The 23,729-nt window shown below is 33.0% G+C and overlaps 2 protein-coding genes across 5 annotated transcripts; one reads left to right on the top strand and one right to left on the bottom strand.

The window, feature by feature from the left end:
• Positions 1-428: 428 nt before the first annotated feature.
• On the top strand, positions 429-2,297 carry LOC128166919 (40S ribosomal protein S9). Its single transcript, XM_052832377.1, has 5 exons — positions 429-558; positions 825-1,050; positions 1,209-1,395; positions 1,907-2,010; positions 2,204-2,297. The coding sequence occupies exons 2-5, from the start codon at positions 831-833 to the stop codon at positions 2,257-2,259; spliced, it is 567 nt and encodes a 188-aa protein (XP_052688337.1). The 5' UTR covers positions 429-558; positions 825-830; the 3' UTR covers positions 2,260-2,297.
• A 3,242-nt stretch (positions 2,298-5,539) lies between these two features.
• LOC128165868 (calcium uptake protein 1, mitochondrial-like) lies at positions 5,540-23,641 on the bottom strand. Of its 4 annotated transcripts, XM_052830776.1 has the most exons (15): positions 23,526-23,641; positions 21,063-21,399; positions 20,821-20,865; positions 19,271-19,376; positions 18,306-18,480; positions 17,953-17,990; positions 16,834-16,857; positions 12,809-12,853; positions 10,103-10,211; positions 9,593-9,675; positions 9,210-9,404; positions 8,017-8,166; positions 7,312-7,420; positions 6,841-6,930; positions 5,540-6,672 (listed from the first exon to the last, which is right to left on the bottom strand). In XM_052830776.1, the coding sequence occupies exons 2-15, from the start codon at positions 21,368-21,370 to the stop codon at positions 6,521-6,523; spliced, it is 1,629 nt and encodes a 542-aa protein (XP_052686736.1). In that variant the 5' UTR covers positions 21,371-21,399; positions 23,526-23,641; the 3' UTR covers positions 5,540-6,520. The 4 variants fall into 4 exon arrangements, with proteins under 4 accessions (XP_052686736.1, XP_052686738.1, XP_052686737.1 ...); XM_052830778.1 differs by lacking the exon at positions 12,809-12,853; XM_052830777.1 differs by lacking the exon at positions 16,834-16,857.
• Positions 23,642-23,729: the final 88 nt, after the last annotated feature.

The following is a 23,729-nucleotide window of genomic DNA, read 5'->3' as shown; positions in this document are numbered from 1 at the left end:
TGACACTACAAAACACAATAAAGTTATTTTGAGTAAGAAATAATTGATTTTGCATAAAATGAGCTACTATTCATTTACCAGAGACATAAATAACATTTATGTCTGTTACTAAGTTTACATACAAGTTGAAATATTAACGATCAGTGGCTTTTAACATTTTTTAACGTCACATCAGAGACCGGTTCTTCTCTTTTAACTCTTAAACCAGCCTGTTTCATAAAACATAATGTATAAATGGAAAAATTTATTATTTCTAAACAACTTTATTCTTTTAACCATATCACTAACACTCAACTCCATTATAGCCGGAAAAGTAAATCGTGTTTAGATTGGTTTTTAAATTAGTCGTTAAAATAGGTCTTCGTAAAAAATATCTTTTAATACTAATCAGTTGTTAAAATCCTTGCAAAATGTCACCCAGAAATAAAGCACTTAACAGGGATATTTATACATCCCTCATATAACCAAGTTGATGGAATAATTAAAACTTGCCATCAGCGCACGAATATCTATCACAATCGCACTATTTTCTTCCTTTTCCATGTGGGATCGCCATTGGTAAGCACGTGTTTCTCTTTCGAGAAGGTTATTTCGTCTGACATTATCATAATGTAAGGATATTATTTTAGCGATGAAAGACTGTTCTGTTGATTTAAGTCAAACATAATAAACTACGCAAAACAATGGTATATATTGTTTCTTCGGAAGTTGACAAACACGTCATAAAAAGCCGGGGGGGGGGGGGGGGGGGGGGGGGGCAGGAGGTTATGGAGTTGGTGTTCTCAGTATTTGCAAAAAATTAAACATAATGGAATATATTTTAGATTAAAATGCCCGGTCGTGTCCCAATCAAGAGGAGTAAAACCTACACAACTCCACGACGTCCCTTCGAGAAGGAACGTTTGGACCAGGAGTTGAAACTTATTGGAGAGTTTGGTCTGAGAAACAAACGTGAAGTATGGCGCGTGAAGTACACTCTCGGTAAAGTACGAAAGGCCGCCAGAGAGTTGCTCACCTTGGATGAGAAAGACCAAAGACGACTTTTTGAAGGTAACAGGAGTTAAATTTTCTTGAACTATATTTTAAATTTTTTGGATGAATGTTGTGATACATCTGCCATTTACATCTGCATCTTTACTTTGTCTATAAACAAAAAGGAATACTGATATACACTGTTATATCATTGTGTTGTTGTATCTTCTTTTCAGGTAATGCTTTGCTGAGACGTCTTGTCAGAATTGGTGTGTTGGATGAAGGCAAAATGAAACTCGATTACGTGCTGGGTTTGAAACTGGAAGACTTCTTGGAGAGAAGACTGCAAACACAGGTCTTCAAACTGGGTCTTGCCAAGAGCATCCATCATGCTCGAGTCCTCATCAGACAGAGACACATCAGGTTAATATTAAGGCATTCTCAATTTCCTTTGAAATGGCAGAAAGAATAAAATATTGTCATTTCTTGATGTTAAACAGTTTCAAACATGCTCCATATCCTGATGAAATTGACCTTGTATTACAGCTGAAGAGAGTGACATTTTTGAGTATGAGATAAAAATTTCAGTTAGGCCACTTCTTAACCCTGTGTGGTTATAGAATGTCTAACATTTCCCAGGTTCATTGGCACTAGAGATTTGGAGAACATGCGTTCAAGATTCTGTTGGGCCACTTGAGAAATTTAACATTTCTCAACGTCCACTTGTCATTTCTGAACTTTGTTCAGTTCTCTAATTTGATGACGGTGCCTTTCCTTGTGAAGTAATATGAAGGTATATCGATCAGTGTCATTTGTAAAGCATTGTCCAGGATAATGATGATGTTCCTGACTTGAGTTCATGACGTTTTAGATTCCACAGAATTGCATTTAAATATTTGTGGACAGCAATGTAACTGAAACATTCCCATTACAGAGTCAGGAAGCAGGTGGTCAATATTCCATCCTTTGTGGTGCGTCTAGACTCCCAGAAACACATTGACTTCTCCCTCAGGTCACCATACGGTGGTGGACGCCCAGGTAAATTTATTCTTCTAAAAAAAAATTGAGCAATTTAAAAAAAAAAAAAAAAAAAGGAGATAGAAATGGTCGCTTCATATGGAAATGATTGCTTTATATGTGATTGTTGAGGTTTTTGTCTCTCTAAATTTAGAAACATACAATCAGATACAATGAATCAGTAAATCCTGATTTCTGTTTTCTTTTTTTTTAGGCCGTGTCAAGAGGAAGAACGCCAAGAAGGGAACAACAGAGGAGGAGGAAGATTAATTGTACATCTTATGACAATAAAGTCTTTCACTTTCAAATGTTGCATTTTCCCGCTGAATAGTGACACAAATTGAATGATTACTGTACTGATCAGATCAACCTAACAGAAAGTTAACCCAAACTAAACCCTGGGTTAACTTTCGGGGTTTATTAGAGTGAACAGAGTGAAAACCGATCAGAAGTATACCCCTGAAAGTAGATGCTACATGTAATTACAGGCAGTAGGAATAGAGAAGACTGGTCTGCTTCACACTTGGTGTTAACAGTGGACGAAAATTTTAACAAAGCTGACCCTTAGTACACATGGGGTTTAGTTAAGGGTCTGCTTTGGTGTTGGGTTGTGACTGATCAGCTCTGTATTTTCAATATTTGGAAAAAACACATCTTTCTTCGCTTAACATTGATAGAAATAAATGAGGTATTGTTATTTTTAATGCTATTGAAGTTTAATTTGCTTGTAAGAATGTTGCACTTGAAACAGACTTTTGAGAAAAAGAAAAACTGGCTTCTAATTTTGCGAGATTTACTAGAAGAGGGGTGTCTTAAATGTCGAATTGGTATAGCTATTGAGTAGACAATACGAATCTACAGTCCCTAGTTGGTCATAGAACTCTTTTTCTTTAAAAAAAAAATGTGAACCTTCTGCTCGGAAAACTAACACAGCTATGCATCTGAACAGACAGAATACAGGTAATGATGCTTGTTGGTCATCAACACTTTTGCAAACTATTGCACAGTAAACGTGACCGTTGTGGGTTTTTCACCTTTTATAGTACAACACTTCGAGATAAGGGGAATGATCTTGCATGTACATTGGCTCAAACTCTTAGACCCTTCAAGTTAAAACCTAATGCGCTACCAACTGAGCTCGAGGGTTAATTAAAGGCTAGTGCTTTTAGAACATGGCGGTACTGAACCTTTTATAAAAATTTTGCATTTTCCCCCTTTTCCTTATTCACTTTTGAATAAAGGGTGTAAGCTACACTTGTCCATTTCTCAAACAAGAATACTTTTTCTTATGAGATTTCTCTCCGAAATCCAACACTACCATTTCACCTGAGGCCACACCAATATAATTTCTTGTTTTTCGGACATCTAGTGAAAAAAGGTATGAGAGGGCGAGCAATTAAATAATAAAGTTTGTATTTTTTGTTGCAAAACATTTAAGCGGTACATAAATAAATTTTGTGCAGATGGTTATTTTTTTTCTACTTGCCTCTAATTTATAAATTAAAACTGTTTTAAAATGCGAAAAATAGAGCAGAAAACAGGCAGAATTTCCTGGATGTGGGATGTTAATAATAATATTATTTGTAGAGTTTTATTTAAATACGAGTGCGCGGGGTCCTACAAAGAAGACATGTTGGTGTGACCTGGATATTTCTTGGGGCACAACAGGTTAGGGGGATACATGTAGGCTCAAACTTCAGACTCTTCAAGTGAAGTTACCATTAATATACCAACTGAGCTAGAGTTAAAACCCACTATCTATACTGGCATGCGACCAGTTCTAAACGAGTATCATATCTTGCCAGTACATTGTGACGTCATTTTCTCAACATATAAAATAATAGACAAAAATGTACTGGCAAGAAATGGTACTCGACGAAAACTGGTCGCACGCCAGGGCTGTGTTCAAGATCGTAGCTGCTAGTGTAGCCGCTGCTTCGTGGATATCTAGGTCTATTGAACGGACCGCTAGGTCTTGTATTTGAAATTGGAAATATTCAACTAAAGGCTAATTAAATCGACCTGATTTGTTAATATCAAGCGGAAATATACATGTTAAAATTCTTTATAGCTTAAAGGATGAACAAAATATCAATATAAGCAAATAGATTTCATGTTTGTTACATAGTGGTAACTAAGGTGGCCATCTTAAATTTGATGCTTAGCATAAAATATTTAGGCTACAAATATCTACATAGCGGCTAGGCTAGCTTTCCGTTCAACTATGTAGCAGCTACGATTTTGAACGCAGCCCAGTAAATGTTAAACCTTTTAAACAAACTATCGCTATAGCGAAGACTGAAGGTATAGGCCTACCCAAATAATTCCATATGATCAGCTGATGATGTGATTTTAATTTCTTAAAAATTAAAAAATAAGCAATGTGTATATCAATATAACAATTCAAAGTACAAGTCAAATACTGTATATGGATTTGTTAACATCAATAATTGATAGTTCTTCAATGGGAGTAATTGTTTCTGCAGACAAGTAGTCATAATTCTCTTTCTGAGAAACTGATATAATGTCAGGAGAATCCACAGGTGCAGTGTTTATGAAAATTAACCCCTCGTAGATAATAAAGCTTCCTAAGAATAGCACACATAGAAAAGGGGGAATAGCGACAGCAAAAAACTTGTTTGGCCAGTAGGTAAGTCCCATCATTTCCTGGTATGATCTTGGAATGTAAGCCCACATCAAATAGATGACGAATGAAACGTAACACAACAGACACGAAACAAATCCGTACGTCGCTCTTTCCGGTACAAGAGATGGTGGAGACTTTGCATCTTTTTCCATATCTCTTTTTTTCCTAAAACTATAGTATAGTCATTAGTGCAAGATTCACATCACATCCTTCTTTTCAAAACAATGTTGAGCATTCCGATCCCAACTCAAATTGCCCCTCGAATATTTTCCGATCCCGATGTAAAACGCAATAACCTTTACAACCTGGCCCCAGGATCATTAAGCATTCGTAGACTTCAATCAAAACTTAAACACTGTCAAAAAAAAATAAAATGCTTTTAAAATGTGTCTCCTATATGATATATCATAATCTAATGAATGATTGAAATTTTGACTTCAGTTTAAAAATATTTCATGGTCCCAATACCATTTTCATTTTGCTGCAAAAACCTGCTAGTATGATAAGTCTGCCTGTAACTTAAACTTTTATGATAAATGAGATATAAAAAAAATCATTAATTTTTGTCAGGAGAAAGATTTCACTTATAAGGAATATATATAGCAGATCAATTTGTGTACAGGATGATTCAATTTTGCTCCAATTAAAGGGGCATGGTCACGATTTTGGTCAAAAATTTTTTTTTTTCGATTTTAATGTTTAAAATGCTTCAGTAAGGCATTTTTAATAGGCAACCAAAATTTGATTGTCATACCAATATCCAAATAAAGAAAGTAATACAATTATGTTGAATCCAATTAAACATTCAGTTTTTACTTTCTAAGCAGTGAAAAAAAAGGGTTTGTGATAACCCTAATATGAGTAAAATATTCTTCAACTGATGATAGAAAAACCAATTCAAAGGAGTCTCATATTATTTATTCCTCAAATATAAAAAACAGTTGACCAAGGAGTAATGTAGTTGAAGAATTCAGTTCCAATAATATACACTACACCTCTATTCTATAGGAAAACAAAGATATAAACTGCACTTATTATAAACTACAGTATATGTTTTATATTTTAAATAAATATAGATATTTTATATTTGAAAATTTTATAACAATTTTTATAACAATCCATTCTTGCTCATATCAATCCTTGACCACTACAAGAGCTAGCACATTTACAACTGATTTCTCCCATAATAGAGATAGCTATAGAACTTTATACTTGAAAATTTGCAATCAAATGAGAAAAGGATACTCTATATTTAAAAAGGTATCATCATTTCATAGACAATTAACATGTAAAGCTGCATAAAAATTAACAAGAGTTATACATGTAAAAAAAAAATCTAGAAGAACTTATTCTTATAATCAAACTAAAGGTACACTAAATCTACACTCCTAATACTACTTCTTTATTTAAAAGGATAAGGAAAAACAGATCATACATGTAATATGTGAATGCAAACAAGTACAAAATTGTAATGTCACACTTATACAAAAGTAGCATGTGTACATGACCAACAAAGACAACTGTTATCAGCTCAGTCTCACAATAAATAAGAAATTAATGTTTAAATTCTACTCATCTATAAAAATTCAGAAAACAAAAGACCAGGTGTGTATCATTTGTAGGAATGGAATCACACACAAAGAAGAATATTGAACAAAGATATGGACATCACAATTGGAACTGTACAGTCTTATCACAAAGAGGAAAATGCCCTCATGGTTTACGGATACACAGACTCAGCTAGAGGCCAAGATCTGCATAAAAACTCAACATTTCCATTGTAGATTTGTAATCCGACAGGGTAGGAAAGAATTCCAAGAAAATGAAAACAGAATTCAGTTTCCCTTCTGTCATTGAGAATTATCTCCCCTTCTTAGCAGCTCTTCAGTCAAGGAAGGCAGTGGTGGTGTTCTTTGCACATTTAAAAACAGAATTGATGAGTTTTATAAAGCCAGTGTCCTTAGGTTTTTCTAGTCCACGCATAACTCTCTGTTTCATCACAGACACAAACTCCTTGTTGCTTAGCTGTCCATCCGCTGAAAAAAAATATATGAAGTGAAAAATTAATTAGTTATCAATGATCAATCAAATTTTAACTAGTTGAGTAGTTCATTTTTGAAAATTTAGAGTGTAAAGTATCCCTACACATGTATTTCCTGAGATATTTCAATAATACATTATTATCTGATGCAAAGAAATCTCACCGTTTTCGTCAAACAAAGTGAAAACCAGTTCCACTACATGGTCCGAGAGCTTCACCCCTGCCACTGTGGCTGCTACATGCTTCAGAGTCTCTGAAAGAAAAGAAGGAAATCCCCATAGATAAATAAGAATAATCGTCAAGCAAGACCAAATTGTATGTATAAAACTGCAAGGCATTTGAGTGTTTACTGGTAAAACAAGCCTACAATGTCTAATTGTTATACAAGAAAAATGTCATTTACTAATTAAAAAGCAATACAGTCTGCCCACAGAAAATGTTAGCCATGAGCATAACCTGTTTTCATTTCACATAATACATGGGCCAATTTAACATATGAAATTAATATGACAACAAGTCCTTAACTAAACTACAAATCTGTACAAACATGAAAATGGTTTGGTGTTTTAATGATTAACCCCTATCACATTAAGTGGAACCAGCTGTTTATACTGGGTACAGTAACTTTGCTCACCTTCATCAATTGAGACACCCGCAAGGTGGTAAAAACTAAGGGCAGTGTCCACATCATTAATGCTCTTTAGGAACATCCAGAAGTTCAGGTACTCATCAAAAGTTATACCCTGTAAAAATAATATTGTGGAAGAAATTGAATCAATATGCAGGCTGAGAGAAGCTGCTAATGATGATCTTGATGAACATGTTTGACCTGGCTTCCATATTTGGACTACAAACTACATAACCATGAACAGAAAGAGTTAACTTTAGTTTGGTGATATTATGCATACAGATATGACCCTTTTTTTCATCATTAAGGGGGCTCACTACACCTTTAAATAGTTTCTCAAATCAACACAAAATCTTTTGATTATGATAGATAACATGATAGATAAGAAGTATATGTCAACTAGCATTGCAAAAAAATGTGCAATTTTAGATGAAAAATTATACATTTGTATTTTCAAAAATTTAGTTCAGTAAACATGAACAAAAGGCTACCGACGGATGATATATCAAACTCATGATATGCGGTTCACAAGTCCGATACTTTAACCACTGAGCTACGACGATACAAAACTTAATCAATTGATACAAACAGTTTAATAACACATTTAAATTGCCATCCTGTGATGTAATGTCTCAAAAAGTATAAGTCTAGGTGTAATGAGGTATCTTAAGTGTACATTAAAATATTTTTTTATTTTGTTTAGCTCCAGACCTTTGGATCTTCCTTGTACTTCTTCTTGACCCTCTTCAACATGCGAGATTTCTTCTGGTCTGGATATCCTGCGTATGTTAGGAGAATTCGACCAAAATCCTTCTCTGAGATTTTCCCCTTTTCTTCATATAGTGGATCATATCGATCAAACTGCGATAAAAAATTAATAAATAATAACTTTTATTGAAGTTATTTCAATATACAATAGCAATTACCGGTACTACATACATGATAAAAAACCTTACATAAGTAACATGTTTCACATAATATGTTTTGTAAATTTATCTATAAGAATGAATGTCAAATAATAATGCAGCATATGCATTTATTGATTAAATACTGCAAAGCAAAACAAGAGGCCACCATTGCTCACCTAAGCCACATTAGCCATAACAGATCAGAAAAGCTTTAGACTCTTAAGAGTTTCAAATACAAAGAATATCTTGACAACTAAGTGGAGTGTATCTTGTTCATAAAGATTTCCAAATTTTTCTCCACAAATTCTTAAGATAAATAATGTGCTCCTTTAGATGTTTCAGTTTTTGACAATAAGCTTTTAACAGTTTTTCTCTGTATAATTTGACCCCTATTGTGGCCAAACCCTACCCCTGGGATCATGATTTGAACAAACTTGAATCTATACTACCTGACTTACTACCACATAGGTTTCAGCTTTTCTGGCCAAAAGGTTTTTGAGAAGAAAACTTTTGAAAAATACCAACAATTTTTCAATAATTCAAAATTATTTCCCCTTTAAAGATTACCTGGCCCTTTATTTAATTAAATTGAAAGCCCTTCCCCATAGATGCTTTTTGCAGTTTGAATACAGTTGGCCCAGTGGACCTGGAGAAGAAGATGAAAATGTGAAAAGTTTACAACAACAAGGACGATGACAACAACATACAACAGACAAACTTTGATCAGAAAAGCTCACTTGAGCCTTCGGCTCAGGTGAACTAAAAATATATTTTTTTTTTAGTTAATTACATTTCTCAACAAAATTTATATATGGTTTTAATACAATATCAATGTCAAAATTTCTGAAATGCAACCATTTTAGATTGAGAATTAATAAAACTTCATCGCCAAGAAATTTTCTGCCTCTACCATAATCATAGCTATCTCTACTGAAATTCAGCTCCATGTAGTAAACATTGTTTTCCATTACATGTACTAGAATAGAATCCACCAACCTCAATGCGTAGGACTTCATTCTGTAGTCTCTGTTGGAATGTGAGGAATTCTTTGACAGTCAGTTTCTTTTTACCATCGGGGCCGAAAAAGAAGGTCAGAAGGGCAGAGCCAACACCCTTATTGACACTTCCTGTTGTACTATGATCCTTGTGACGTTTCCCGATACTGGTCTGGTTCCTAATGATTGCATTAACCTATAGGGGAAAAGAACTGATAAGAAATTCTGACCAGAATAATCAAATTATCTGATCGATACTTATGACAAACAATTTTTTACTGGCTTGAAATTCGACTCAGTTTTCAATTTCAATAAGCTGTATCTATCTACAATAGACAATAAAGGAGGTTTTTATTTTTAAATCAGCGTAATAATTTGTCTCGCCTTTTCAAACTCTTCAATGTCCACTTCCCCATCTCCATTGAAGTCAAACATCTTAAACGCGATCTGGAAATTCCTTGGTGGTGCTGAAATCAGTTGAACAAATATGCAGTTTAGTATAACTGATTTATGGTACACAAATACATACAATACGTGGAAAGAAAAACATTACCAGTATTTTACGATTGTTGGATTGAGTATTTACGATAACGTCTAACTGCATTACTTTTTTTGTCATTTTAGATATTCATAGAAATCTTACTCATACAAATATTGTGATTACACCCAGAGTTGAATAAAAACAATGCTATGGTTGATATACCCTTACCTCCCCCTTTCACCTCACCCCACTCCCTCCATCTTACTGTTAACATAAAATGGTGTTCTACATTTCTGCAGCTATCTTTGATCAACTCCACCTCTCCAGCCCCTATTTTTTGAACCCCCCCCCCCCCCCCCAACACCAACCCCCACCCCCACCAATCTTCTGTAAGGTTTGAATGGACTGCTTACTTGACAGGACTGTCAACAGGAAGATATAATCGGAGAATGAGATGAGTCCACTCTCTCCCATCTGGTAGAAGATGCTGTCTTCTCCCAGGTTCCATTCCACTTTGCTATTCTATTAACCACATGCAGAAAGAAGGAAAACAGTCTCAGATTACAATTCTCGTGAAAAAAAATTCAATGACTGAAATGATGAATCCATACAGTTCAAAATTATTTCAAAATGTGTACAAAAGATGATTTTTTTTCTTCAGTGTTGCTAAGTTCTAATTCAAAGACTTTTTAAAATAATTTCACAAGGTACATTTATCACATTTTAGTATGTACTTTTATTGAATATGCAGTGCATTAGTTTGCATGACTGGTGGCATTTTTTATTTTATTTTACAAGCTGTGATGTAGTTCAATTAATAGCAATTAGACTTAATTAACCAACATTGACTTAAGTTTAACTTTTAACCATTGTAAATTCAAAGAAATAAACATAATACAATAAATTTACAACAGAGGTACTGAACAATATATGATTATTGAAATACAATATTCTTTACAATTATTATTTGTGTAAATCATATAAAATAATTACAAATGTTAAACATCTTAGACATGCAATCACTTATGCACTCATATCAAGTGAGCAAACAAAATTTTTTAGTGTTGGTTTGTAAAATTTTCTTGCAACGGTTCATTCCAGAAAAAAATTTACATTAAATTCATTCCTTAGGTTTTTGTGAAAGCAATAAAGTTGGTGCCAATTTTCAGTTCGCAAGACTTCCTCAATTAATTCAACACACAATAGGTTGGTAAGGCTGAATAAATTCTGCAGGCAATGGGGTGATAAAATGCAAAAACTGTTTCTTCACAAATTAATTTTTGCACTTATATTTTTTTCTCTTCAAATTTATCACGTTTGTGTGTTTCATGCGGGTACATGTACAATCATGTATGTATTAAATTTAAAAAAAAAAAACACCCAGAAAAAGCAGTTAGCATTGCAGCCATTATAACTTTTACCTTAGTTTGTAAGCACTAAAAATTCTTTATCTCGTAAATGCCAGACAGTTTTGAATGAAAGATAAATGAAAAAATAAAAAAGAATTACGGTAAAGCTTAAATTTTAGAACCATAATGCCATGTAATGATGCATTGTTTTCTCTCAAACCAGTATGGTAAATGGTACATGGTAAATACAGTTTTACAAAAGTATAACCAATTGTAGTGTATCAAACTCTATGATGGTATTTTGAACAGTTTATGACAAAAAATCTTTGAGCTACAGCCATTTTATATCCTTTACACATGTACATTGTACATAATTTTAAGAAGTATGTTGTACCTGTTTTAAACTAAAAAAATCACATTTTGGGTAATACCCGGTAATTAAACCAATGTATATATATATATAATGATTAATGAAACTCACACCAGACCAGAGATAATTTGCACAAATATGAAATATTGCAAAATAAATTCAAAGGCAAAGCCAAACATTGCCTTGTGCCACGCATTACAAGAAACACTTCTTTGCAATCAGTAAGAAAATCCACACAGAAAAGTGGTTCTTTGCCAAGTAGATAAACTATATCCATAACGTGTTATAAATTATTGTTATACTTTTATGTTAAATACTGAAATCTGATTGGTTAAGACGCAGTTCATAATTCTTTCTATTACCCTCAGCGTTAGCAACGCACTTAGCAACGGGTAACATTAAGAAATGTTACATGCGCGAAAATTATGCGCGTACAGTTCGCTGTAGAATTCACGTTATTCCTATATAAAAGAAGTGAAATTTTCTTAAAAATTAAGACATTCAGTATAACAAAATAAATAGTGCCTGTTTGGGAGGATAACAGTTGAAATTGACACCCCGAGAAAACCATTGTCAACCTCCGCTTCGCGTCGGTTGACAATGGTTTTCTCGGGGTGTCAATTTCAACTGTTACCCTCCCAAACAGGCACTATTTATATAATACTGTATTCCATAACAACTAGCTATTCAGATGTCAAAACTGGCACTGAATGTTTACAGATCAAGCCAGCCATGGGACACTAATGATACTCGGAGAATAAATGTATGGTTTAGCCATTAAACCCTAGCTTTCAATATGAATCCATTTTAGAACAGTGACTCAGATCTTTCATTCATTAACATCAATGGGTTTTTTTCCATGTAATTTTTGTATTCAAAGCCTCTATATCACAAATAATCACTTTCCAATGTAATACTGTAAATTCCTTATTTTATGCAAGTACTCAATTCCGCTGTTTTGTATCAAACCACAAGAATATAAAATCGCGATCACAAATTTTTGTTAATACACGTATTTCCTACAACCAATACATTGTATATATCTACATGTTATATAATCCTAACTATGTAATGGTACATCACAATATTGGAGAGATTTAATCTATACAACTGATGAATGATTATCGTTACTGACAATACAGGGTACTACTAGCTAACAAAATAGTACAATTATGTAAAGGAATATATATATGAAGTAACACAAATTGTTTACATGGAAATTTAAAATTAATTGACATTGAATGACACAACTGAAATACAAATTTGAGTATACACACAGATAGCCAACAGCTACCAGTTGGCGAGGGCATTCATGAGCTAGTAGATCAGACTCGATCAACTGAGAATAAATATATAGATAAGTATGACATCATTCTGAAGCAGGCCGAGCAATAACTCACCACCTTAAGCCGACACAGCCGTGGGACAGTTAAGATTTTTTTCTTCTGTTGAATACGATTGGACAAAGGATGAGACATTTGACAAAAACAGACGACAAAATGGAAAACAACAATGCCTCCCCTCCCCTGTCCCCAACCCACATTATACACACCAATAACCAACACTGGAATTTTCAATCAAGTTCAAAATGGATGCATTTAGAGAGTGTTAGAAGTGACAGCTATGCATTCAAATGCCGTAATTGTTAGTTGATGATGAATGACAGTCAGAAACAGAGACAATACAACACAAAGGAGGAAGCCATGAATCTCGATTCAAAGTACACAGTACAGAGATGACAAGAATATACCATAGACAAAAAATTAAGATATCTGAACATTCCATTTGGATAACAATATACATGTAATTACATGTACATGTATTGTCCTTGATAAAGATAGCTTGATGTTGACAAAACCAACAATTTATCATATGAATGTACAGTAAAACACGGTTATAACGAAGCACCAGGGACAGGCGAATTTGCTTCATTATAAGCGTAATTCGTTATATCCGTCAAGTTTACGACATGTAATATACCCGGGGAATAAAAATCACTTCGCTGTAAGCTTCAATTCATTATAAGCATGTTCGCTATAACCGTGTTTTACTGTATGTCTTTAAGAGGGATCGATGGTCTTGAGCATTTATAGGCTGTTTTGATCTCCTTTAAAAGAAGAAAATGCACAGATTAAAAAGGCAAAATATGGGCTATTTCTTTACTAAATAATAGTTTATACATGAAGCTAAAGAGATCATATCTTAAAATATAAGGAGGATCTGATGGCTAATTTGTTGAACATCCTTAATATCATATTTAATGTACAGCAAAACTCGAATATAACAAACACGGATATAGCGAATTTACGGCTATAACAAATTATTATTCATGTCCCAGCAAATTTCTTATCTAAACCTATAGAAAATTGATGTATATAACGAACACGGCTATAACGAATTTACGGCTATAACGAAGTAATTTTAAGACCCCCATAAAAATTGAAATGAAATAAGGAATAAGGAATCATTCTTTGAGTATTATGAGGTGATAATTTTGGTCGGGGCATGATCAAATCCAATAAAGCCCGAAGGGCTTTATGATAGATTTGATCACGCCCCGACCAAAATTATCACCTCATAATATTCAAAGAATGATTCCTTATTACTTATATTTATATAATTTTAGGCCATCGTACGATTAAATATTTAAATATAAATAAACAAACACCGCTGGCGCCTCGATTTGGCGTCATTTTGTATTATGAGTTATATAGTACAAAGTCGATACGTAGTGTTATCACAGACAAAGACACTGGATAATGTAAATATATGGTTATATTGACATTTTTTGTAAATGACGGTAAAACTAATTTTATAACTTACGATAGTTTAGAAAACTGTTAGCAAGAAAAACCCTTAATTATTTAATAACGAATTGGCTATAATATTTTTTACGAATTCGTTATAAACGTATAAGGAATTACAACTATAACCAGTTTTTTCTATGGTCCCTTGAAATTCGTTATAAACGAGTTTTGCTGTACATGAGGGATGTACATGTTCATGCATTACATTTATAGTTTTTAAAAAAATATGTATTCTAAAACTTGTACATGAAATGAAAATGTTCAGCGTGTTTTTAAAAATATTTCTTTACTTGATAATCAAACTGTAATGAGGTTGTTACAGTTTTGACAGATGAACGTTTCAGTGTTAAAATGTGGATAAACTTGTTGCTTCAGTTTAATTAAGATGATCACCCAGGTGTTCCCGGGTGTTCTGAGCCTACATAGTACATGAATGATGGAGAAAACTATCTCTCTGGATCATACATGGTCAAGAGCAAACTCCATAGGTTTGAGGAGATACCCATACATGTTTCTTAAAATACTTCACTTGAAGAACATTTGATATCCTGAATTGAAACAGCAAAAAAATTCAACATTGAAATCCAAAAAAATATATCGGTGTTCATTAAAAAATATAAAACCAGGTAATATTCAGTTGCATGTATACTGTTTACAGGGTTAATTTTGCCCCTGTGTTATTTTCACCCTTCAACACTTGCAAAACAGCTTTGCCCCCCTTGAATTTGCCCATGCAGACACAGTTGTATTTTAATTGGAATTCGCCAACTGACAACAAGAGCGAATGGGTGAAAATAAACGAGGGCAAATATTTCCCTAGTATATATATACAGTCTGTGCATACCTAAAATTTCAGTTTGTGACACATTTTTTGATTTGCTTAGATAGTTATCTACTACTAAAGTCTGTAACACAAATTTCCATAAAAAAAAAAAAATTAAGAAAAATATAAATATCAATAACTATAATACAATTTAACATTATAGATATTGATTTGTCATATATGAACACTGAAGAACTGTCTGCATAAGTATTTAAAAGGTACACGTACTGGAATTAAAACTGTTAAATTTAGCCAAGCATTTAAGTAGTTTATGCATCAAATAAACAGGCCTATATATCTATTAGTTTAGAATTGCATTTATTAAAAACATCATTAACTGAATAATGAAGCATCAACTCATAAAGTTAAATAACGAATTCTGATTTTTAGTAAAAAAAAAAAAAAAAAAACACCAAAAAGAAAAGATTTATATTTTTGAAATTGGAGAAGAAATTTTAACTTGCAAAAGCATGAAAAAACATTATTAGTAGAGATAACAGTTAGTCAAAACACAGGGCAGATGTTTGATTCTGTTGTTAAACTTGTTTGTAACTGGTCAAAAATCATCTTCAAATGAACTGAGTTCAAATCTACTATCTTCCAAATCAAAAAGGCTCTCTTATGGGCATATTACAGAATGTGATGTCATAAACAAAGCTCAGTTATCTACCAGTACTTGTATTACCCGGTAATTCAAGATTGGGTTTACTTCAAGGCCCACATCATTTCTTTTGTGATGAGAGAATTGCTTTTCATATCACAAATAACATTTTTAAAGAAGGAAAATACCGTACTTATATTCCAATTTTGGTTATAATAATCTATTGATTGGCTGAAAATTATTATCATTTTATTAATAAACAATTTTACCTATGAAACAATGAATAACACTAACTTCAAAAATATATTTCAATCTGACATAGCTGTTATAACCATCTATATTTTAAGTCGAATTTTAAAAAGTCGAATGGCATCATCTATTACTTTTCATTGCAAAAAAATTTATCGTAAGGAATCAATTCAATAACAATCCAATTCATTCTCAAATAGCCCAATCCCAGTTTATGGGTTAAAAATAGGGTACCTACTGGTATACATTGAATTAAATCCTAATCCATGTAACACATGCTGTATCCATCTAGATTTATCACTTTGGAGAGATTTACAATGTATATCGTAGAAAGAAAAGCTTTTTAGTTGAGAAAATTCACTCAAAAACCACCAAAAATGATTAAAGGTCTTAACCTTCTTTAAGATAAGCCCAAAATAGAAGGAAAATATTAATTGTAAACCAACTTTTATTTGTGTGCGAGAAAATACTGTACGCAACATCCTATTTGCCAATATTTCTTTCCACTTTTATAATCTTAATAAATGTTCAGTTTATCTCCTAAAACTCTCTTACTTTAAGTCAATTAATCACTGTTAATTGCATATTAAAGTTTGGGTAAAATAAAGATGGTTTACAATGACAAAGAGTGTTAAAAGAACCAGAAAATTTACATCCTCAATTTAAATAACTCTAAATGTATATATTCTACATAAACTTCACAAGAGGTTTATGCAACTACATGTATATGTCCTATCAAACTTAAACCAAGAAAAAAATTCTTTTTATTTAAAAAGAAAAACATATACCAGTAAAAAAAAAAAAAAGAAATGAAATATCTAAGAGTGTGTACAGCAATATTCTAAAAAAAAAAAAAGATTATTATTGAAACATCTGCCCTCTTTGAATTTGTTGTCAATATGCAAGAAAAAAAAAAAGAACAAAGAAATACTGCTTGCGACTCACCAAGATTTGCTTAAAATCTCCCGTCTTTGCCAAGACAGACAGAACACATAAATACTTAGTACAATTCTAGACTGAATCATTGCGATATAATCGAAATACATTGACATGAATCACATCGACAAACGTAAACATGCATAAACAGATTCAGAGTTCTTGCATGAACATTCATTTCTACTTCATTTTTTCTTTCACTTTTTTCTCTTTTTTTTTTTTATTGCGAGACATTTAACACAACAAGCTCAATACTGCAAAACTTGCTCACAAAACAGACTGAAAGTAAAACATATGCAATATTCATGTTCCTCTTTTAAATGAGAGACAAAAATTTGCTAGCTTAATATGATGCATTATTAGTTTGCAGCAACTTTGCAGCAACATATGTTGTTCTGTCACCATTATGTGAATTAACTGCCATGACAAAGCCTAATTCTACTAGAACTTTATTAGGTTGAATTTCTAAGTTAACATTACTTAGTTTTTAAAAATCTTAATTTATCTATTTCTAAAGAAGACCAGTGCTTCAAGTTTTGAAATAATCCAAAAGGACATTCAATGTACTTCTATACAAATTGATTGTGTTGGTGATACATTTGTGTTTCATCTAAGATTTTATGAAAGAAAATTTACTTTAGGGTTTATAATGAAAGGGTCTATTTTCAAAGCATTTTTTTTTCTCAAAGAATAAATAAGTGGTACCAGATGCTTTTTTATTCATTAGCTAGGGCATTATATGTGCTGTACATGTATAATTATAATTTTAACAAAATGACAGCTACTAGCATGAGTACTTTCTATGTTACCTTTTGTATCGTTTAACGACGAATATATATTACATTTATAATTGTCAGAGTAGTTTGGGTCCTAAACCCCAACCCCCTCCAAGAGAAGCACAACTTTATTCTAGTGATTTAATTTTTATCACAGAAAAAGTGTATTTTCCAAAGAAAACAAATATTGTCGCCAAGGGTTAACAGTATTGCGAAGATGAGATTAACTTTTTAGGGGTTGATTTAAAGAAAAAAACAATTACTTTGAACAGTGAAACTAGAATGTTAAAAATTGGTTCTATACGGTAATTAGAATAAAGTTGTGTATTGAAACACAAATGTTTTGACTTACCTGGGGGTCAAACTTAATAAACTTGTCCAAGTCAAGACCTACAATGGAAAACATTGGTTTATTACGCAAATAATATCAGTGTAAATATCACAAACAGAGAAAAGAATTTAGAAAAAATCAAATTCAAAACTGGTAGACTAGTTTGGAAGATAATTTACTTCACATGATATATATGAAAAATAATTAAGCCCAATATAATGGAACTACCGGTACATGTAAATGTAAATTCAAAATTAGACTCTTTTCCGATATCTGAACACATAGCTCTTCACCTAAAAGAAGGCTTATATTGTCTAAAAAGGGTCACAACCCCACCCAGTCCTCTTAAAAGCATTCTATTCCATAAAACTGACCCTCTGGTTGCTTCATCCCCGGAGTGATGGAGCGAACAAAGTCCTCGGGAGTCATGTACACCTCCCATGAACCAGAACCTTTCTCGTCACCGCTATGAACTTTCAACGTGGCAAAATAGCGGAAAATCTTGTCAGGCGTAGAATAGGCCCGGATTCTGTTCTCGTATTCTATGATCTGAAAAATGAACATGAAATTAAGTTAAATATTCATGTCCTAATTGTTAGGAATGGCTGAGTTCCAGAAAGGTTTTCAGTTTTAAAACAGCAAATAATGAAATTTTTTGAAAAGATTTTTCGTAGTGATGTGAAATAACAGTGCATTTTGTGTTTTCACTTATTTTCAATTCTTGATGGTTTATGAACAGGTAGAAATAGAATTAAATACAAATAAAATAACCACCATCTCTATTCAAATAATTCTGAATTGAATAAATAATAAATCGCATGCATTTTTTTTATCTTGCATATGTTTTAAAAATCAAGTAAATGTACTGCAAATGCACTAAAATCTACTGTGAACATTCTAACAATCCTAGTCAGTAGGCCACTTCCATATGGGTGATAAATTAAAACAGAAATTAAATTACATAAGTTAAAATCTTTTGAAACAGCTAAGGAGGTGTGAATATAAAACAGGATGAAATCTTAATTTTCATGCATAATTAGACAGAAGTAACAAAAATCCTTATTTTGATGGTCCATGTGTAACTTTATAGTATACATTCACAAAATAATTGCTTACTGTATACAAGTAAACATTCGCCACTGTTTTATTTTCACCCCTTTGCCCTCATTATCAGCAGGCAAATTTAATACTGGGCAAATTCCAATGTCTCAAATAATCTCTTATAACACAACTTTGTCGGGGCAAATTCAAGACAGGGTGAAACCGTTTGCAAGTGAAAAGGGCGAAAATAACACTGGGGCGAAAATAACCCTGTATACAGTAGTAGAATTATTCTTACTCTCTTTTCCCTGAAGCCAATTTTCTTTTTCTGGACCTTATTTTCCTCACTTTCCTCAGACTCCTCCTCGGTTCCCTTTACCGCTTCAGGCTCCTCAGCTTTCACACTACATGAAACATTGTCAGGGTTTATTTAAACTTAAGGCAGTAAAATACTACAGAGATTTGAAATAGAGTCTTTGTAATTTCTAAGCTTTAAGAGGTCTGGATGGTTGTGGCCATTTTTAGACTATTTTGATCTTCTAAGAGGAAGAGCTTTGCAAAAAAGATATCATAAAATATTTAAAAAATCAAAGATTCAATTTATGATTTTTTATCTTTATTAATCTTTATTAAAAAGATAGTTTATTATAGCCTTAAAAATCATATCTACAAATTGTAAGAAGATCTGATGGCGTATTAGTTGACCACCAAGCCTATTTAAGGTCAAGATCTAGTCAATGATTTCAGAGCGTCTTTTTGGTGCTATGACGTCATAATTGATTTGAAGAATTTTTTCCTGTACTTTACGGCTTTATAGGAATTACGTAGAAAATTAAAGAATTTCTTGACATTCTATGTTAAATCATGGGAAAAGTAATCCCGATACCTATATTCAATTTGACATCATTCTAGAGAGGAGGTCAAGAGCTTGTTTATTTCCGTTCTGGGGGAGACTGTAGGCATTCTACATATATTTTATTAGTCAAAAACAGACAAAACTCCGAACTTTTTCTTCAATTCCTTCATATTTCATTGAAAATGACAGTTTACAACATGATTTTTTCATTGTGTTTACCAAATATTTTAGCCCCGGTACACCCTATCAAACAAAGCTATTGTTATGAAGCATCATTGAAAGAATTTGTATCTTAAATTTTATGAACCTGTAGGCACCTTTCATTTACTAGATCTTGACCTTAAAGGGACGAAGAAAAATATATCCCAGGATTTGAAAATATAGAGATTGAAATACATGTACTTCAAGAAACAGTTGTTAGGAATTCTGAGTTTAACATATTCATTTAATAATAATAAAAAATAGTGATGTTTGCGGTTGATATAAAAGTTCAACTGTATGTTTTATTGTGTTCCCTACACTTCCTCTAGCTTCTAAGCTACATGCATCATGTTTGGAAATACTATTGTGTCAAGATAATTTTTTTGTAGATATTTACAACCTGACTAAAGAGATGCTTATGTAAATAAGATTCTGGCTTAATTCTTCAGATAGCAGAAATTGTATTGTTACTGGTGAGATGGAATTTAACAGAGCAAACCTTGTTCACTTCAAGTTTATTCAGTGCCGGTACATGGCTATTTACAGTGAAACACGGTTATAGAAAAGACTCGATCTTATAATGAATTGACACTTGCTGCGAAGTGATTTCATTCCCTGTGACTTAATTGCATGTTGTAAACTTGACCGTTATAACAAATAACGCTTATAACGAAGCAAGATTGCAAGTCCCTGGCACTTTGTAATAAGCGTGTTTTACTGTAAATGCAAAAATTGAAAATTGTGGACTAAATTTGATCATTGAAAGATTTACTCCATCTGGTTTAAGTTACCTCTTGTCATCACCAGAATCAAATGGCCCAAAGTCAAAAAAGATTCTAAAAAAGAAGACAGGAAAGATTCAATAATCATTGTACATGTCTAAACAAAGTAAATATCTTTTTAATATCTTTGTATCAAAATGATGCAAAAAGTGTCTGCAGGTAATAGCAAAATTCATCACAATTTCCATCATGCATCCAACATTGTACTTACTACTACATGTAATTAAGTAAACAACAAATCTCAAACTTACGTCAAACCCGATCCCAACATGATCATACACATCACAACTAAGTAAGCAGATGTCTTGTAATTAGTTTGAAGTGTTTTGGGGAGCCCCGAATATCCTGCCCCTCTCCTGATAAACAGTCTGGGACTGGTCTTGTAAAACCGAGCTGGCTGTAGACACAGGATTGGTAAGGGAGGGGGAGCACTGATCTTGGACGGACATGGTCTCCTTTGTATACTTTGCCTGCACATGATTGGCTGGGAGACTCTACAGGATGGGATCAAAGTCCTGCTTATCCCTGCAGCACTCGAAATTTTGGTTGCTCTGAACATCTTCAAGGACTGGATTTATTTTTACTGATCTGGATATAATCATTAAAATATGTAAAGCTTTACATGTTATGATATCATGAAAATTAGATGTTATGATTTTAGGAATAAGGAATCATTCTTCGAGTATTATGAGGTGATAATTTTGGGTGGGGCGTGATCAAATCCAAAAGAGCCTGGAGGGCTGTATGATAGATTTGATCACGCCCTGACCAAAATTATCACCTTGTAATATTCAAAGAATGATTCCTTATTACAATGTACTTATATTTATATAATTTTAAACCATCGTACGATTATTTACTTCAATATAAATAAGCAAACCCCGTTGGCACCCTAATTTGGCATCATTTGAAGTTATGGGTTATATAGAACAAAATCGATACGTAGTGTTATCACAGGCAAAGACACTGGAAAATGTAAATATTTACTTATAATATCTGTTTGAGGAATGGTCATATAATTGTAAGGAGTGTTTTGCAGAGTCAATTATTGCTTCAAATTCTGTCCATAAAGTACCACGTGTACACAGCAGAAGTCAAGGTTCATTTTTGTATTTGCTTTGGGTCCACTAGGAGTTTGCTCTACAAAATTTGGTTTCACTTCTTTCTACTCTACATCAGCCTAGTGCCTACTCCGCATTGGTCAAGAATCCATAAAAGCAAACTAAGAGTCCACTATTACCTAAAGTTACATGTAGCTTTAGGCAGGTACTCAACAAATGTTAAATACATGTGTTCTTTATTTTGTTTGACTACAATTCTCGATCTACTACTGCAAGCCTTCCCTATTTTACACAAATCTGATACACATTTCGGTCTGCAGCCCTGCTTGACAAGTTGTGTTGTTTAGAAGATGAGTGGTTCAGAAAGCATTGTTACGAATACTGTTTTCCTCGTTATACCGAGCGCAGCGAGAGGCGGGCAAAGCCTCGTGAAGCGAGGATTAATGGTAACACGTATATATAAGAAAATCATTGAAAAATGAAAGTTGAATCAGGGGTACTAAGGCCAAAATAAATTTCTTCCAGCCCTGGGCTCCGCCATATTGGCAGCCATTTTGTTTTCAAAAAGTTAGTTCAAACATTGATTGACTGTTACTTATCGATGTTTATTGCCCCTAAACTCGATTAAAATGTTCAAGTGTTTCAAAAGAAGGCAATTTGAATGAAAAGAAATAAAAGAGGACACCAGATAAGTTTCAATAGTGCTTCAATCACGAAACACGACTAGTTCTATGTTTGTCTTATCAAATTATGAGATGGAAAATAAAAACACTAACATCAAAGAACAGATCTTTTAGATACTGAATAAAGTATTTAATTTTATTACCGGGACATTTATATGACTTAAATTGATAAACAATGAAAGAAGAAATAAAAAAAAGTTCGGAATAACGTAACTCTCTATGGCTATTTCTGAAGACAAAATGTGTACGTTTTACGTCTGAAACATGACGTCATAATGTAGACTGAGCATGCGACGTTTAGTTAAACTTTGGCTAATGATTTGAGTAGGCAACCAGGCGGATCCTATTGTGTGCGTTTCAAATAAATTTTGTTCTACAAAAATCAAACTACATTGTGTTAAATCTGCGCTCGGTCCAACGGTCACACCGTTTACATATTAAAATAAATGGGCGTGTCCTATGAAACAATTGATGTTCGATACAAAGTTTAGAATATTCCATTCAAAGGAATATTTTTACCACTTCAATGCGCTTCATTGTATACTCTGTCCCGAGTTTTTTCTTCCATCACTTTTCGCTTGATATTTCGATAATCATAAGTACCTTTGTGCTCAAACTACGTTCATCCATTCATATGAAAAATGTCCAGATTAGTACCTTTGGCATACTTAATTATTGTAGAGAAATACTCCCTCAATTTTTTTTGACGTTCGTTGATACCTAGATAACACTAAGTTGACAATGATGCAAGGTATGTGTAATTCTTGTTGCGCTCGCCACAACGGTAGCACCGTAACATATTAACCCGTTGAAAGAAATTCAGCTGCTTATCAGACTGTTGTATGAGAAATTCAAGGATGTGTACTTATATGGCGATGCAATTATTCAATTCTATATAAGCATTGCTTGAACCTTTGTTGTCGCATCATTAGTGGAATACGTAAGAGAAGTGAAAGAAATATACTAAAACCTGTTAAATGCATAAGAAATGCTGTGAATATGGCTCAAAGCCCAATTTCTCCTCAAATTCTACACTGTCTCTCTTCTGTTTTCATGATCAATGTCAAAGTTAATCTTAAAAATAAAAGGCAAAAATATGCTTTGAAGAAACGCAAAACTGACTATGATATGCTTGGGAAATTGACCAATCGAAAATTCGATTGCACATATTTCC

This window comes from Crassostrea angulata, chromosome 10 (genome assembly GCF_025612915.1).
Source record: "Crassostrea angulata isolate pt1a10 chromosome 10, ASM2561291v2, whole genome shotgun sequence".
NCBI classification, from domain to species: Eukaryota; Metazoa; Mollusca; class Bivalvia; order Ostreida; family Ostreidae; genus Magallana; species Magallana angulata.
Note: the sequence above shows the minus strand (reverse complement) of the source record. Positions and strands in the feature narration are given on the sequence as shown.

Bases quoted from the DNA above. Each gene is read 5' to 3' on its own strand.
- LOC128165868 (XM_052830776.1), bottom strand. From the start codon at position 21,370: ATGTTCAGAGCAACCAAAATTTCGAGTGCTGCAGGGATAAGCAGGACT. The intron at 16,858-17,952 runs GTAAGTCAAAAC...GTCTTGGCAAAG, and splicing joins TTATTAAGTTTGACCCCCAG to ACGGGAGATTTTAAGCAAAT. The intron at 8,167-9,209 runs GTTGGTGGATTC...TTTTTATCGCAG, and splicing joins ATGAAGTCCTACGCATTGAG to TTTGATCGATATGATCCACT.
- LOC128166919 (XM_052832377.1), top strand. From the start codon at position 831: ATGCCCGGTCGTGTCCCAATCAAGAGGAGTAAAACCTACACAACTCCA. The intron at 1,396-1,906 runs GTTAATATTAAG...TTCCCATTACAG, and splicing joins ATCAGACAGAGACACATCAG to AGTCAGGAAGCAGGTGGTCA. The intron at 2,011-2,203 runs GTAAATTTATTC...CTTTTTTTTTAG, and splicing joins ATACGGTGGTGGACGCCCAG to GCCGTGTCAAGAGGAAGAAC.